Source organism: Lygodium microphyllum, chromosome 21 (genome assembly GCF_053477565.2).
Source record: "Lygodium microphyllum isolate KBCC chromosome 21, Lygodium_microphyllum_v1.1.10, whole genome shotgun sequence".
Classification (NCBI taxonomy): domain Eukaryota; kingdom Viridiplantae; phylum Streptophyta; class Polypodiopsida; order Schizaeales; family Lygodiaceae; genus Lygodium; species Lygodium microphyllum.
The window spans coordinates 82,769,124-82,786,685 of record NC_141155.1 but is presented as its reverse complement, the minus strand read 5'-3'; the positions used below and the strand labels follow the sequence as shown (position 1 = coordinate 82,786,685).

Here is a 17,562-nt window from a genome sequence, read left to right as displayed (position 1 = left end):
TTGCTTGGTATACTATGGTGTCATTGTATGCATGTAATGATTGATTCATATGCAAAAGAGATCACTATTTAGCATAGGAGAAAGACTCTCACATTGGATGTAAAGTTGAAAGGGAAAACTTTTTCTCTTGTATCTGCAACCGCTATTTGTAAAGTAATATAAAATCATCTTTCAACGTTCTTGGTTTTTACTAAGGATAATGATGATAGTGAGAATGTTGGGAATATGTCTAAGTTAGATAAGTATTGTATGTCATTTTTGAAAATGCATGCTAGTTGCTTCTCTCAGACACTTCCAAGGCAGCTACCACTTGAAAGGATTGAAGATCATGACATAAATCTTATTCCTGTAAGTAGCCCATCTAATAAGCCACCCTATAGAGTCAGTGCAGTCTGGCAGTAAGAGATTATGAATTAGGTGAATGAGCTATTAGAAAAAGGGTTGATTCAGCCAAGCTCATTTTCTTTTTGTTCTCTAGTGCTTTTGGTGCAGAAAAAAGATGGCTCATGACGTATGTGCATTGACTATCGTGATGTGAATAATCAATCCCTCGGATGATGATGTTATGGATAGATTGCAAGGGGCAACCATATTCAGCTGTATAGATTTGAAAAGTGGGTTTCATTAGATACACATTAGACTGGAGGATGTGCGTAAGACATCTTTCAAGTCATCTTTTGGGTTGTATGAGTTTCTTGTCATACCTTTTGAACTTATGAATGCTCTTGTTGTTTTTAATCAGATGATGAATTGCATTTTCAAGCCACATAGAGCATTTGTGGGCACTTTTTTCGATGACATGATTGTCTATTGAAAGAATGAGGCAAAGTATAAAAGACATTTGGACATTGTGTTCAATGAACTGTGTTAGCATAACCTAGTTATCAATGACAAGAAAAGTGAATTCTTTTTGCATGAAATTTACTTTTTGGGGTATATTGTATCGGTTGATGATATTCGTATAGACCCTGCTAAGGTTGAGGCGATAAATTTATGGCCACCTTTGAATAATGTACATGAGATCCATGGAGGTGTAGCCCACTAGACTCGCTAGTTGGAGTAGAGGCAGTTGCGATGGTATGTTGTGGTTTTCTAGATTGATGACCTTGGGCCTTGGTATGACACTCGTTCACATGGTCTAATTGTTGGCAGTGTGTACAAAACCTATTTTTTGTAGAAAGTTGCTGCCACATGGGTTTGGTTGCTTTGGTTCTTTCCAAAGAAAGAGAGTCATCCTTGGCTTGGCTTGGCTTGCCTTCGCATCTTGCGAGTTCTTGCCGTTGCTGATTTTACCTTGCAAGGAAGATGCAACCAACGCTCTCTTTGAATAAGTATGTGTGGAGGATTTGTTGTGGACATGGATCTGCAGAAAGTATGTGTGCAGGATTTCTTGTGGACTTGGATTTGCAACCTTGCATAACGCAAGAATTGGTACTCAAACTTGTAGAAGGTTGGCAATCTAAGTAGTGAGATAATGTGCTGGATAAAATGGAAGTATTTGTTGGAGAACTTGTTTAAGAAGAACGTGACTTGATCATTGTTTAACTTTGGGGAGCCAGTAGTGGTAAACTTTGTTAGTAACCACAAATATTTGGCTAACTTGACTTCCAAATGATCCCCTTTTTTAATGGAAAATTCTTGAAGCTCAAAGTCAAGATTGATATGCTGAGTGCCATCTCGTGTCGCATAGTAGTTAAGGAGATGACTCCAACACTTAGATGCGAGGGAAGATGTTGTAATTCAGAGTGGAACCGAGGAAGCAATCCTTGCATCAACTAAACAATGGCTATGGCATTGCAAGCTCTCTATTGGCGGAGGTGTTAGGATCTAGACCAATGACGAGGATCCGAAGTCCTTGAGATTCAAGCATGTGTTGCATGAAGTTCGATCAAGTGGTGAAATTCGACCCGTTGAAATGAGTCTTAGCCATGAAGGCATTCTTGACTGTTGCAATAGGATTGGTAGTGCTAGGAGATGGAGAAGATGTGTAATGTGAAATCCGACCTGTTGAAATGAGTCTTATCCATGAAGGCATTCTTGACCGTTGCAATAGGATTGGTAGTGCTAGGAGATGGATAAGGTGTGTAATGGGGGTAGGGTAGATAGGGTGGATAGGGTGGAGTGGAGTACACTGGGGAAGTAATGCTAGAGTGCCCACCATGCATGTGAGAAGTGTACACAATGGATCCAAATGTGAGCATGGATTGGCTAGGCATGGGCATGGTAATCGCATTAGGAGTCCATGGAGGAGGGTTAGGGACACATGGAGCAGAGGATGTGAATCCCTGCATAGGAGTGATCCATGGAAAGTGTGATGATGCACCATAAGTAGAGGATGAAAATCCTTGCGTCTAAGAGATCAAAGGTGTGTGATTGGGGATAGTGGGAGGAATATCCATCACAGTCTTCCTAGCGGGAAATGATGTGCTCACGTTAAAAAACCCTCCACTAGCTCGACAATCGTGCCATTTGTACCACTCTGACTCTTTTGTGTTGAGTCATGTCCCAATTCAACACCTATTTTCCTAAATCTCATTACTTCGACCTAGCAACCTGGATGCATCCGCTATAGGGAAGAGGAGTCGGTGATGGATGGAAAAGAGAACTGAGGCAAAAATAAAGCTCAAGACCGAGAGCAAGACCATATTAAGCAAGGGAAAATAGGTCACGCACGCTAAAGTAGAAACATCTACTCCTAAGATGAGAGAGAAAGGAGGTGCTAAGATCAGAGAGTACCTTGACCCCAACCAATAACCAATTGAGGGTTGCGGACATCGTCAAGGAGTGGATACAAGAAGTGCAAGCTCACCTTCAAGATGTCAAAACCTATCATTGAGGACAAGATTAATGAGCTCTCAACCTCGATTCCACCAACTTCTCCTACATATCTGAGGGCAGGAGATACAACACTGCCACATGAACAACTGCACGAGCAGAATGAGAGGGCCATGGCTCCACAAACGGCTCACAAGCATTGGCAAGGAGCCCATGAAGTTGAGGGAAAGATGCATGGCAAATTGCTAACCGCACTCATAACAACTCATGTGACATTGTCATTAGGAGAATTGCTTAAGGTGGGTGCAGATGTCGGAGCTCAAAGCATAAGGACATGTTGGCTTTAGGAGAGGCTTCTCTACACTGGATCACATCCTTACACTTAAAGTGGTCATCGGGGAGGGCAAGGCTCATGGTCAATAGATTTATTGATGCTTTGTGGATTTCCGCAAAGCCTTCAACATAGTGTTGAGAGACTAATTGAGACAAAGACTACATACTCTGGTAGTGCCTAAGGAGCCAAGTTGGGAAATTTTGGCATTGTATGAGAGGGTTGCTAGAGAGTATGAGCACTCGAGGGCTTTTCAATTCTTGTGCACTCCACCATTGGGATGAAGCAAAGATGCCCCCTCTCTTTGATACTATTTGGTCTATAAATTGATGGGATCGTTGACTATATATCTCAAGGAGGAGATAGAGCAGCTCCACTAGCTAGCAATTGGATACCTCTTTTGTTATATGCAAATGATATTGTATTGATAGTTGATTCCCCACAGGAACTACAAAGACATTTGGATTCACTACACTCTTATGCATTAGATAGCGGACTCTCAATAAACCTTGGTAAAACCAAGGTGATGGTGTTTAACACTACACCACAGTGGGTTAGGAGACCATCACTTAAATTCACATATGGGCAAGATGAGCTGAAGTAGGTAGATGCGCATACATATTTGGGGGTGCTATTTACATGTCCCACTTTCTCTATGAAGGAGGTAATATATACTAGATTGACACAAGGATATGCAATACTAGGTGGCTTAGAGAGGATGTGCTCACTAAAGTAGTTTCAAGAACTCTGCACTAAGATGTGGCTCTTTAATTTACTAGTCACATACACATTGCTCTATCAAGCACAGATATGGGGCCCTAGTCTTGATCACCACAACTAATGAGGTTGCATATATGATGGATAGAGGTTGTTTGAGAGGCCACTTGTATCCATGAATTGTAGGATGATCAAATATAAGGCTTTGGTACCACAAGAGAGTTGAGCTAAAAAAGGCATTACATGCTGATTAGCCTCTTAAACAGCCCCAAAACATACTTATTTTATGAAAAACACAAAAATAGTGCACGGTTTGAGAGAGTTTCTGTGAAACCATAATTTGGGAGGGCCCATCCACGTCTATAAATAGACAGGCTGCCCCCATTCAGTCTTCATCATTTTGTGCAGGTTTCTCACTCTACCGTGCAGATTTTAGCCATCAGCCACCTACCGTTTGCTGTCCAAACATCACCAACTGCAGCCCATCACTATCCAGCCCTAGATAGCCTGTTTTCAGCCATCGCCCTGCTATTTAGAGGTCTCCATCTGCTACATCATCATAGCACCTAATTGGCCTACATTTTCAGCATTTGGTGCTAGGCGACATGTTGCTGCCATCTCTCCCACCAAGCAACTACTACAGTGCCTACATTTTTGTTGTCCAGCAAACCGCCTACATTAGCAAACACCTCTCATGTTGTCGCCTAATAGTTTTTTGCCTCGGATGATCAGTTTTCGGTGTGCCTACATTTTTGTTGTCCAGAAAGCTGCCTACATTAGCAAACACCTCTCATGTTGTCGCCTAATAGTTTTCTGCCTCGGATGATCAGTTTTCAGCCTTCTCTAGTGTCAAGTCATGCTCAAGAATGGAGACTTGTAGTTTAGTCAATGTGTGTCCAACCATAAAAGTCCGATAGTTACTAGGTATAGCAGGATCTCTTGACTTGAGGATTGGTACAATGGTGTTTGTGCTCCAACTCTTTGGGAGGCCTTCACACATGGCCTTGTTAAACATGTAAGCTAGGAACTTTGCCACCAAATCTCTAGCATGAATTGGGTGCTTGGCTACTGCCTTACCTTTGCTGAGTTTGTCAATAGCCTTCAAGACCTTGCTTTGTGTAAAGAAGGTAGTGTCTTTGGGCAGGGTTTTGGTGGATGGGGGAGAAGAGGCTGAACTGCTACTATGGAGAGACTAGCTGCGTAGTATTGCTCCCATGTATTGGGGGATATAATGGATGTGGTTGGGCAATGCTGGTGCCAGACATCTTGTGTGTCCATATAATGCCCGAGGTGGGGTTGTGCATGTATAACTTGCAAGGTAGATGTTATCTATAATATAACAATGTTGGAAGTTGCTAGAAATTTCTCAAGTCCGAAAGTGTGTGATACTACTATCCTGTTCACTACTGTTTGGTGATTTGGAAGCTAATGTGTTTATGAGGATCGATTTGCGAGATTTTCTTGTTAGTCATTTGTTGCCACATATGCTATGCACATGAGGCTTATGTAAATGGAGATGGTGAGGTACTTAATTCACCTCATAGCATGCCTTATATGCAAATGGTGAACGCTATTGAGCCTATTTTTACTGTATTTTGGCCTCATAGCATGTCTTATATGCAAATAGTGAATGCTGTTGTGCCTAATTTTACCATGTTTTGGCCTAAGCTCTCCGTTGGAGAAGGGTTATGGGGTTAAGGTTCCAATGAGAATTATGGAAAGGGTAGCCTCAATAATGCATCGCCAAAAAATATAGAAATTTGCATACTTGTCTAGATTTTGTAGTAGTCCATAATAAAAAAAGGAGTTGTTCCCCTCCAAACCAACCATTTGCTTCTATTGTGATGACAGGCTGCAAGAACTCTCCTCACTTCAGGAGGGGGGCGTGTGGATCAAGTGGAAGAAAGCAATGATGTACCAAAAAACAAAACCAAAGTTTTATTGTTGAAGGATATCTGTCAATATCTTGATCAAGTTCTGAATCAAGTTTCACTTAAAGGTGAAATGTTTGCCATTTGTACTTCATGCTATCATTATTTTGTATTATCTTGTTTGTCAACATCTCTTTAATTCATTTTCACAAGATATTAACTCACATAATATGTCTGCCACTTTTTTTCTACTCTTTTTGCCATCTGCAAGGGAGGAGGCCTCAGGCTACTCTAAAAATTCTTAAAAATTACATTATTATCACTTTGAAATCATATCATATAATCAAGGTGTAGTCTTAAAAAGGGTATCTCAATTCCGCACTCCTGGGATCTTATTTGAGTCCCTGCAGAGGTCTCCGCTAAATAAGCTAAAAATCTGCATCTCTCCTAGGAACAAGAAGCTGTCCTTCCTCGTGATCTCCATGCCCTGAATCATAGCAGGTGTAAATTTGACCTCAGAGCTCCTCTCCATATCTCATGCACTGATCTGGTGATAGGTCCGTGTGATGCTCAGCTGCCAAGGACCACACAAGTCTGCCCTGATCTCCTTCAAAGCAGTGGCTTCTTCAGGGGCTACTAACCTGGAAGAAGACCTTTGACAATCAGCTTGACCTACAAATTTCTGGTCTGACAGTTTGGATCCAAGCTTGCCTCTAAATCTCAGCTGAAGGATAACATCCTAGCTCTCATCACTTTAGGTGGACTGCTATCTCCTCCTGACCAGATGAAGTATTGAAATGGCTTCACCTAGGCAATGCATGATCTAAAGAAGGCCTAGCAAGCAGTGATCTACCAGATGGACATCAAAAGAAATTAGTTAGGACCATTACTCTCTCTACTACAGAGATTTTTTCCATTCTCTGTAATAGAAGCTGGTATCTAATGTTAAATAGGAGAGGGGGCAAGTATTTGCACAGCTCCCTCCCCTCCAAGTCCATCTATGTAGTCTGATATCTGATCAATATAGAGGCCAAATAGAGTAGGTGAGAGTGGGCATCCTTGTTTCACCCCAATGGTGCTGGTGATCTTCTTCAACATCCCTCCTGGTGCTCATACTCGTCCTTTAATAGACGAGTACAATGCTAGTATCCCCCAGCTTATCTCCATTGGGACCTCTAGGTCTTGTTGTATCTAGATGAGCCTAGCACATGGTACTCTGTCAAAGGACTTACAGAAATCCACAAAGTAGCAGTATACCCACCTCCCCTGTTCTGTGCTCTCCTCGATGATGGCTCAAAGTTTGAGGATACGATCAAGAGTGGAGTAGCCCCTCCTAAACCGTTCTTGTCCATGTGTTCAATGTTGGTGCTTCTCTGCCCATTTGCTCAGCTCATGCTCTAGGATCGGCCCATAAAGCTTAGCTAGTATGTGGGCAATCATGACGCTCCTATAATGAATAGGAACCATGGGGTCTCTAGCTTTCGGGATTGGTACTATAGTATCAATTGACCAACTAGCAGGGAAGCCTTCACACAAGGCCCTATTGAATAGGCGGGCTAGAAGGGGTGCCAGGATATCTTTGGCATGCGATAGGTGCTCTTGCTACTAGTCCATCATGGTCCTGGGGTTGGCTGTTTTGGAGTTTGTTGATGGTGTCGCAAACTCTCACCATGTAAAGAAGGTTGATGACATGGGTATGTCCTTTGGTGGTTAGGGCAACGGGGGCTGCCCATGTACTTGGTATAATGAGGTAGCATATGCATGCCACGTGTCTAGGGAGGTGGTGGGTGTATGGGCTCAGGGCTCTTGGAATGCCTTTTGTCCCCTCGCTATCATGTCCTAAGAATAGTTGGTAAAACTCGTGCTCCAATCTAGATAGAAATGCCCTCTTTTTCCACCGCACTAGGCGGCGCTAGATCGAGTATGTCTGGTTATATGTGTGTAGGTCACTTGGTGCTTCACCTTACTGTAGATGAAGATGGGCTTCCTTGCACTCCTTGTTAGCCAGCTACGTTATGGGACATTCTTGCTTTTGTGGGGGGGGGGGGTATGGGTGCGTGTGGGGGGAAAATACATGGCAGCTGAGGTATAAAGTGCTCTGGCAAGTTGTGCCGTAAAACCCTCAAGGGGTATGTGTGGATCCATCTACTGCAAGCTCCAATAGAGATAATGCGAGTGAGCATTCGTTGTCAATCAGGTGAAGTGGTATCTATAGAATCTTGGGTGGTTTCTCAATGGAGGGATCACATCATGTTTGCAGGTGATGTTACACTATAGGTAGGTATAGTCGGCTACCATTGCTAGTGGACAAGGGGACACTCTAAAGAACTCTATGTCAGGGATGAGGGATAAGGGTCTTAGGAGATAGTCCATTGTGCTTGATCCTAGTCTTTGTATAGATCCTTCGGAGGGGCCTCCTCCTATACGTCTAGATGCATGCTCATGTGGAAAGCATGTGAGAGTGTCCAATCTAGACCATCTATCCAAGCTGTTAAGGATGGCTAATCCATGTGCGTCTCCTAGGGCTAAGAGGTGGTCACCATAATCTATGCACTCAGTTGTGTCATGTGATGTCCTGCTAGACCCCGTCTCCTCTAGAGCTCTCTCTTTGTACATGTGGTCTTCACTCTTGAGAAGAAGGGAACTTGTCTCTGTGTTGTGCAAGCATTGAAGGCCCCTGCTAATAGGACATTCTCCAATGTTGGAATAATGCATAATATCCTCATATAATGGTAGATATGGTGACTCTTTTCTGCTGCGGTGCATATGGAGAATGTGCTGGAGCAAAATAGCACGCTGCCCTGTATAGATCACAGGGGCGATCTGTATGTATCCGTACCCACATGAAGCAAGCCTTCTCATCTCTCCGCATGTTGTGTACCATATGTCGTTGCTCCTCCCTATATAGCACAACTGCTCTAGATGCTCAAGTCCCCCCTTGTGATTGGGCTGTAGGGTGGCATGTTGTCTCCCATCTATAGCCTCTCACCTTTGGCAAGTGCACGCCCAAACTTTGGTGTCTCTGTATATAGGATGATGTCCCTATTAGTGAAGTTCTCCTGGAATAGCTTTGCATCCATCCTCATGACTCCATTAGAGTTCCACACTACAAACTTCAAGTCTACCTTGTAGGCCGTGCCTCATCATTGATGCCTATCTCTGATAATGATGCAGCCATCTTTGTATACTGCCCATTTGCTGGCATTGCAGGCCTCCATAATCTATACCATGCACTCCCTGTGGTTGGCTACCTCAGTAGGCGCGAGATTATCCTCAAGGTATACGTTTTCTCCTTTGAGAGCCGTCCTTTTGGAGAGGAAGGCTCATTGTGACTCAAAACTAGCAAATTTGATGATACTAGACCAGCCCTTTCTAGATCCTTCCCTACTTGCCATGCATTCCACCATACAGAGGTCCTCCACCCCCATTTTTCCGCATATACTCTTGGCATATTTGAGATGCAGCTCTAATTTCCCTTGTCTTCTCTTCAAATGCTGCATTCAAGAGCTCTTCCTTCTTTGTTGGTGTCTTCTTTGCCACTTTGATCCATGTAGAGTTTTCAGCGATCTCTACTTGTGCTTGTTTCACTATGGTCTCCCATGTATTAATCTCCTTCGTCATTAGTGTCTTCAGTCCATCTATTTCAGTTTGCACATTGTTGGGCATCGCCTTGGTGATTCCCCCCTCCTCCCCCTTAAGGAGGTCAAGTTGGTTCCGATATTCGGTGCTCTCATGCGAAAGTTCTTTAGTCACCCTATTTCTAACTTGGAGAGAGACTTCAATGCCTGCGCTCCAAGATGTGAAGTGTGCTGTAATCTCCTTGTATATTTCATTCTTCCATTCTTGCACTTTCTTCACCATCTCATCCTTGATTTTTTCTATGGCCTCATCACACATTTTTTCCATAATCTCTTTGATATTTGAGAGAGAGAGAGAGAGAGAGAGAGAGAGAGAGAGAGAGAGAGAGAGAGAGAGAGAGAGAGAGGCATGGACTGTTTTTAAGGATAATGCACGTGCGTTGTCCCAATAGTATGGTATTCAACATGCTTATTTTCGAGCTGAATTGCAACATTCCCAAACTTTGTTGGCTTATTCATTGTCATTGTAGCACTTAGGGGATACTACTGATGACTTAGTTACATGCATTGAAAGGTTGGAATGTAGAGTTCAATCTCTTTAGGAGGAGAAATATGCTAAATACAAATTGCCGGCTTGAGTGGGAGCTTTGCATGATAATGATTGTGACTCTCATCAATTCTTTGCTCATTTTTGCCAGAAATACGCTCGGGAAAATATTGTGCGTTCGTTGGATGAGCAAGGTGTTATGCTTACTAAACCTGCCTCCATCATTCAAATTTGCATCGACTATTATTAATATTTGTTGGGTCCACAAGAGATTCTTTCTCATGCTGTTCACTCTTCTCATCGATACATTTGTGACTTGGTAGTAATCAGGTTAAGCCTGAACGGGTTGATGTGATGGAGGCTGATATCTCAAGAGGCTAAAGTGGAGGATGTGCTATCCCATTTACCACGTAGGGAAAGCCCTGGTTGGGATGGGCTTTCTAATGAGCTGTTTTCAGCCCATGTTTAGCGGCTTAAAGACCCATTAACTGGCATGTGTCAGCAAGTTTGGAATTCTAGTAGGATGCCTTCAGATTGGAAGATTTCTGTGATTCGGTTGTTACCTAAGGTTCCTTTTTTGACTTCTTTGAAACAATGGAGACCCATTTATGTTATGGGTTCTTTGTATAAAATCTTTTAAAAAAACATTGCCAATAGATTGCAGAAAGTATTCTTGCACTTGGTTCATCCACGTCAATATGGTTTCATTAAGGGACGGAATATCATGCATAACATTTTGAATGTTCAATTGGGGATTGATTATGCCAAAGCCTCAGGCCAGGAGGTTGTTATGCTTCAACTTGATCTTGAAAATGCATTTTAACATGTCAACTAGTCTTTCTTGCAACAGCTGATGTCTACCATGTCTTGGTCCTCACATGACTTGTCTTGTTGATACCATTAGTTAGGGTGTGGCATGTATTGTACTTAATGGGGGGATCATTGATGAAATTGCCTTGTCTTGTTCTCTTCGGCAAGGCTGCCCTCTCAGTCCTTTGCTATTTGCCTTGGTCACTCACCTAATGCTCTCATTGTTGGATAAGTTGGCAGATCAAGGCGAGATTGTTGGTTTGTCTCTTCTTGGTGGTGCCCAAATTTTGGGTCAATCTTTGGCTGATGATTCTTTTATGTTTCTTAAGGTTGATCGCACTAATGTTATCGGGCAATGGTTACGTGGAATCTTTTTGCTTTAGCGTTAGGGCCTTGTATTAATGCTCAAAAATCTACACTGATTTCTTGTATGGAAACTGATTTGGAGGCTTTGGCTTGGCAAAGAGCAGTGATTTAAGGAAATATTTCCCAACAGTTGGGTTATCCTGTTGGTGTGGATGTAGCTTTTCATGCCTTGCTTGATTGGATGTTGTCTTGTATACACGATTGGGTCATGTACTGGAAATCTCAAGGTTGGTCTCTTCATGTCAAACTTCAAGTTGCTCCTTGGACTAAGAAGTCTCCTTCAGAATTGGTTCAGCCTATCTGGTTTATGTTGTGGAAAAAGAAAAAGAATTGTTTGGGATAGGTGTGGATATCTTGGCAGCATGTGACTACTTCTAAAAGGATGGGTGGAGCAGTGTTATTGGATGCTAATTTCCATATGGTTGCTTTGGGAGTGGCACTTTTGCAGGCACTGTGTGTGCAGAGTCATCCCTGCTCGGATATTGCAAAATTCTTCATTGAAAAGAGTGGTATTTTACATGGTTGCACAGTTATTCAAGTTTGTTGGCGGAATGTGCTGAACTCCACGAGGCCTATAAGGGTGTCCCAGTCTTTTCTCCTTTCTCGTTTGATTGGATCCTGCCAGGAGATTTTACATTTTGTAGTTGGCACCCTCCTGATCTTGTAAGGAGGAGAATTCGTTGCAAGGAGAAGTGTTGGCTACCTCTAGGTTGTTGGATTGGCCTGATAAAGACTTGCAGTGATATAAGTTTAATCGGATGCCTCACTTGGGGTTGCAGACAGTCCATGATGGTGTCATTCTTGGGCAACTCCGTCTTTATTCTTTCCGATGCATTTGTCAGTACTTTTAGGTGCCTCGTGGCTATCATTACATTTGATTACCTTTACATGAGAAGCTTCTGAGGTTCTATCTATTGCCTACTTTACGACCATTGTCTCCTTGGCAAGATTGGATGTTTGTGCTTCCTGATGATTTTGAGAAAATGTTAGCTAATCAGATCTATAATCACATGGTTTAGGCCAAGAGATGGGTCAGTGGAAAGGCTAATAAATATGGCATATTTGGGAGAGCAAAAAGAAGTGGCAGGAAAGATTTCTCCAACCATGGAAGTCTAAGGTTCCTTATCTGGGTAAAGTGTTTATGTGGAGGTTGCTTATTGGGGGTCTTCCAACTGGGGATATCTTGCGCGCTCGCAAGATCTCAAGCGCTTGCTGTGTATCTTGCACTACTTGTGATGAGACATTGTGTCATCTCTTTGTCTCTTGCCTTGTTGCTTGATAGATTTGGAGTTTTGTTTTCTGTGTGTGGTCTTCAGCGACTCGGCAATCCTTTCTGGATTATGGAAAGGATGCTGTCCATGTCCGTTTAGCAATCAGACTTTCTTGCCTTTACAGGTTGCTTCAATAGATAACACTGTGGCATATTTGGCGTACTCCTAATGCCTTTATTTTTTATTTTGCCTCAGGCATCCATAGTCATGTGACTCGTATTCGTGATTTACTATTATGAGAGATCTCCTCTATGGTTTCAGTTGATCTGGTTCTTCTTGACATTGCTGCTCCGTAGTTGGATATTGTTCGCTCCACTCTAGCTATCCTTTCTGTGTGATATTTGTGTGTTAGCCTTTTGGCTTGATTTGTGTGTGTTCTATTTTGTTAGCTGACTTTTTGATGTAAATATTGATATTTTATTCAATTATCTTCACACACAGAGAGAGAGAGAGAGAGAGAGAGAGAGAGAGAGAGAGAGAGAGAGAGAGATTTATCTTAATTAACATGTTGATATTTTACATGGCGAGGATTTAGTACCTTTTCATGAGGCGGTCTCTTGAGTGACCCTGCTTGATTTGTATCTTCTTTGTGTTCTTTTCTTGTGTGACTTTTATACATTTTGTCTTTTGATATAATATAATTACGAGCGACGAGAGAGAGAGAGAGAGAGAGAGAGAGAGAGAGAGAGAGAGAGAGAGAGAGAGAGAGAGAGAGAGAGAGAGAGGGGGGAGAGAGAGAGATTTATCTTAATTAACATGCTGATATTTTACATGGCGAGGATTTAGTACCTTTTCATCAAGCGGTCTCTTGAGTGACCCTGCTTGATTTGTATATTCTTTGTGTTCTTTTCTTGTGTGACTTTTATACATTTTGTCTTTTGATATAATATAATTACGAGCGACGCGAGAGAGAGAGAGAGAGAGAGAGAGAGAGAGAGAGAGAGAGAGAGAGAGAGAGAGAGAGAGAGAGAGAGAGAGAGGGAGGGAGGGAGGCAGGGAGGCAGGGAGGGAGGGAGAGGGGGGCGGGCCTGCGTGTATCTGCCTCCCGTGAGCTCTTAACTCGGCCTCTGACTGGCATACGTACTGATACAATATGGCTGGCCTGGATCTAGATTTTATAGACGAAACGGTGGCAGCTCTTGGTCCGGATTCTGATACCGAGGAACCAGAGGATATGGTTCCGTGCACAGAAGAGATGCCCCTTGCTCCTGACTTCCAGCTTGCGGGCAAACGCACCAAGCATACTTCGGCCAAGACAATGGATCATCTGGATCGTTTCTATGCTCAGGTTGCTTTCTGATTTGGTGGACTCTCAGGATGTTGACTGGGAGCATTTGCTGGAGTTTGCCAAGACTCTACTTGGCGATTATGTTCAACACAATTAGGAAGTCTTTTCTGACTCTGCAATGAAAGATGTTCTGGAAGCCACTATGGACCCAAAACATGTTTTGCGCTCCTTTTCAGTGTTTTATGAATGTGCTGTGATACTCTTCTTCACTGGTTGGATCCCACTGCTTTCCCGTATTCGCCAGTGGCTGCACAACTTGCTACAAGGGGAATGTGTTGAAGAGATTTTTGTTGGGCCCTGAGGTTTTTTTGAGGTGCTGTTGAAATCTGAGACGCACCGTGCTGTTCTCCTGTCTAAACTGCCATTGTTCGTTGATCGCCGTTTGGTCCATATTGTGCCATGGCGCCCAATGGCAGATTTTCAGCGCGTGTTGCAACATGAATGCCCTGTGTGGGTTGAAGTGGAAAATTGCCCCAGCTGTTTATTGGCCACTGTTGAAGGACGCCATGGCTGCTGTGGACACTGTTCTGGCCCCCCCAAGCCTACGGGCCATGAATCGCAACCGTCTGTGCATGCTATGGGACATTGCTAGAAAAAGGCTTGCTTGGTTACGTATTAATTGCTCTGGCATGCATCCTTTACATTTTCGTTTGAAATGGGGCAACTTTGCAGGACATTGCTTTTCGTGTGGCAAATTGGGGCATTTTATGGTTGAATGCCCAGAGAAGCATCACACTTCAGATGCCGAGCATGTTGCGCTGCCCATGGAAGACATGGTGTGTGATGCTCTGTCGTAGGATGACACCCAGCCACCTAAAGTTTTGGATAAAGGTAAACAACAGGTCTCGGGTTCGGATTCCTGTGGTAATGACTGGGTAGATGTACGCGCGAAAAAAGGCAACAGGCTTGTTGCTGGCATGGTGGATTTTGTGCCTACTGCCTCACGAGATTCCATGCACACGTATATGCGCAGGAAATAAATGTTGTCTTCAGAGCACTTTGCTCCTGCTATAGTTTCCTCTGCTCCCCGTCAACAGCCACCTAGGAGAGTGTATTCGGATGGTCCAAAGGGTCCACCTGCTAAGCTAGCTTTTAATGCTAGAGGTAACGTCATTACCCCATGGGATCATGGTTACCCCCGTTTCATCCCCAAGACAGCGGATATGCCATCTACCTCCAAATCTGGTCGTCAGAACTCTTTTGCCGTCTTAGCTGATTTTTTGGATGAGGGAGTCCTGGACATTCTCGCAGAAAAGGTCAAATCGAGGTAGGCTGTGCCTCCTACCTAATTTTCTTTTGAATAGACATGAAGATAGCCACGTGGAATGTGCGAGGAATTTGTTCTCGCCACAAGCAACATGCCATGTGGACTATATTGCATGAGAATCAGTGGGATGTCTTGTGTGCTGTTGAGCACAAGAGTCACGGTGAAGCAGGATAAGTTGTGAATTGCCATGGCTTTCATTTGTTCTATGCAGGGACACATGCCAAGTAGTATTCTGGGGTGCTTATGATTGTGCATGAAAAATATCAGGTGGTTCTTATTAAGAATGATGTACATGGCCGCTTTATGGTGATTGAAGTTTTATTCGAAGGAGAGATCTTATGGTTACTTGGCCTCTATGCTCCGAATGATCCTTTATCTCACCGGGAGCTTTGGCATACTTTGCAGACTTCCTTGTCCCTTAGCAGACGGGGTTTTTTGATGGGGGATTTCAATGTGTGTGTTGATCCGTCACAGTCCACATTAGAGCATTCGGTAGTGGATGTGCCAGAAAGTCGTATGTGTCAGGAGTTGGCTCTTGCCGTTCTTAAGCAAGATCTCTGGTCGTGGCTGCATCCTTCTTCTACAGGGTTTACTTTCCATTCTGCCCAGTATGCAACAACATGGTCGCGGTTAGACCGCATATATATCATGCAGAATGATGATTTTCTCCCTGAGATTCTCGAAATGAAAGTGTTGCAACAATATGCCTTGTCGGACCATTTCCCTCTCCAGCTTGAGCTGCTTGCACAACCCATTGCACCTTTCAAGCAATTTCTGGATAGACTCCCTTTGCGTTTCAACTCGTCTTATTTGAAGCATGCAATCTTTCAGGGCTATGTGCAGCAATTGATTGATAGATTCTTATTGGACTTCTCCTCCCAGGATACTGCTTCGTTTGAAAGATTGTTGTCTAATGTGCAGCGGGTTGCTCGGCAGTATGGGATCCATCATGCCTCTCTTTGTCGGCAGGGTCGACAAGTAGTGGAGGACCTGCTGGCTTTGGTTCGTTCTTTGCTGGTGGACACTCCAAATGATGTATTTCTGCTGTCACTGGCAATGCGCTTGGCTGATCTTATTAAAGAGTTTCAGTTGAAATCTTATCAGCAGGTCAAATTGCAACATTTGACGGAGGCTTTGCAAGATAGTGCTTGTCAGACTCATAAGTTCTTTCCAGCTCTCCATGCCTCTCCTGCTCGAGAGAATATGACTAGACTCCAGGATGCAAAAGGTCAAATGATCCTTGATCCGTAGACTATTGTGAATATGTGTAGGAATTATTTCCTCGGCCTTCTTGGTTCCACTTCTGCTCCTTCAGGCCAAATTGCTCATGCTCGTTCAGTCTTTTATGATCTGGTCTGCAATCAGGTCCCGCAGGACATGCAATCTACTTTGGAGGCAGATATTTGTGAGGCGGAGGCTATGGATGTTCTGTTATACTTGCCCAAGGATAAAAGTCGTGGCTGGGATGGTCTCACCAACGAGTTCTTTGAGATTTTTGCCACCCAGCTCGCAAAACCATTGACGGCTTTGTTTTAGGAGGTGTGGGAAACGGGGATCATGCCTTCCTCATGGAAAGGTCTTATAAAACTGCTTCCAAAAGTTCCTTCACCGTCTATGTTGAAACAGTGGGGCCCAATTTCTTAGATGTGTTCTATGTATAAAATCTTTTCCAAAGTAATGGCGAATCGGCTCCATAAGCATCTTCCTGCCATTGTGCAACCTCTCCAATATGGTTTCATTAAGGGTAGAAACATTTTGCACAATGTATTAAATGCGCAACTGGCGATTGATTATGCAAGGCATTCTAATCAGGAGGTCGTACTGGTTCAACTGGACTTGGAAAAGGCTTTTGATTATCTGGACTGGTCTTTCACTGTTGCAGAACTCATGTCTTCTATGGGCTTTGGTGCTCGGATGTCTCGTCTGATCTACACTATCAGTGCTGCAGCGTCTTCGCGAGTTATGCTGAATGGAGGCGTTACCAAGCCAATTGTCCTTGCCTGCTCAGTCAGACAGGGGTGCCCTTTGAGTCCTCTCTTCTTTGCCCTTGCGACTCATCCAGTTCTTTCGATGTTATCTCACATGGCAGCTTCTACTCAGTTGCCTGGATTGTTGCTTCCCTCTGGACAGCACTTCATTAGTCAATCCTTGGCTGATGACAGCTTTATGATTCTACGTGCGGACAAGGATAACTTTCGCAAAGCTTTAGATGTTTGGGCTCTCTTTGGTCAGGCTTCTGGTCTTCGCATCAATGCTTTGAAATCAGCCATTCTTAGCTGCACGGAGTCTGATTTGCAGTCATTGGACTGGCAGGGAATGGTTGTTCCCCGTGGCTCCATTGTCAGGCATCTTGGGTACCCTTTGGGTGTTGATGTTTCCCCAAAGCAGCTACTACAGTGGATTTCACAGAAATTGGCGGCTAAGTTTCTGTATTGGAAGTCTCAGGACTGGCCCTTCCATGTTCGCCTCAAAGTAGCCCTGACAATTATGTTGCCAATGCTCACATATTTCTTGCCATTGCTGCCCTGGACTACTGCTACACTCAATGCTCTTATTCAGTCTATTCGTTTCATGTTATGGAAGAAGGATTCCTTGCATGCAGGCATTTCCTGGATTTCTTGGTCGTATGCGTGCACCCCCAAGCGCATGGGTGGAGGGGCTATTTTAGATGCCCAGACTCATATGCTGGCACTCCGTTGGTCTCTTTTTCGCGCCATGTGCTCGGAGCATTATCCATGGGT

General features: G+C 43.7%; 1 protein-coding gene across 4 annotated transcripts in view; it reads left to right on the top strand.

Annotated features, from left to right (window-relative positions):
- Positions 1–17,562, top strand: part of DCL4 (dicer-like 4) — a 174,107-nt gene that overhangs the window by 49,753 nt on the left and 106,792 nt on the right. For all 4 annotated transcript variants that reach the window (XM_087662143.1, XM_087662142.1, XM_087662144.1 and 1 more), the window contains one exon: positions 5,675–5,822. In XM_087662143.1, coding sequence (XP_087518269.1) covers positions 5,675–5,822 — 148 coding nt within the window. The remainder of the gene's footprint in view (positions 1–5,674; positions 5,823–17,562) is intronic.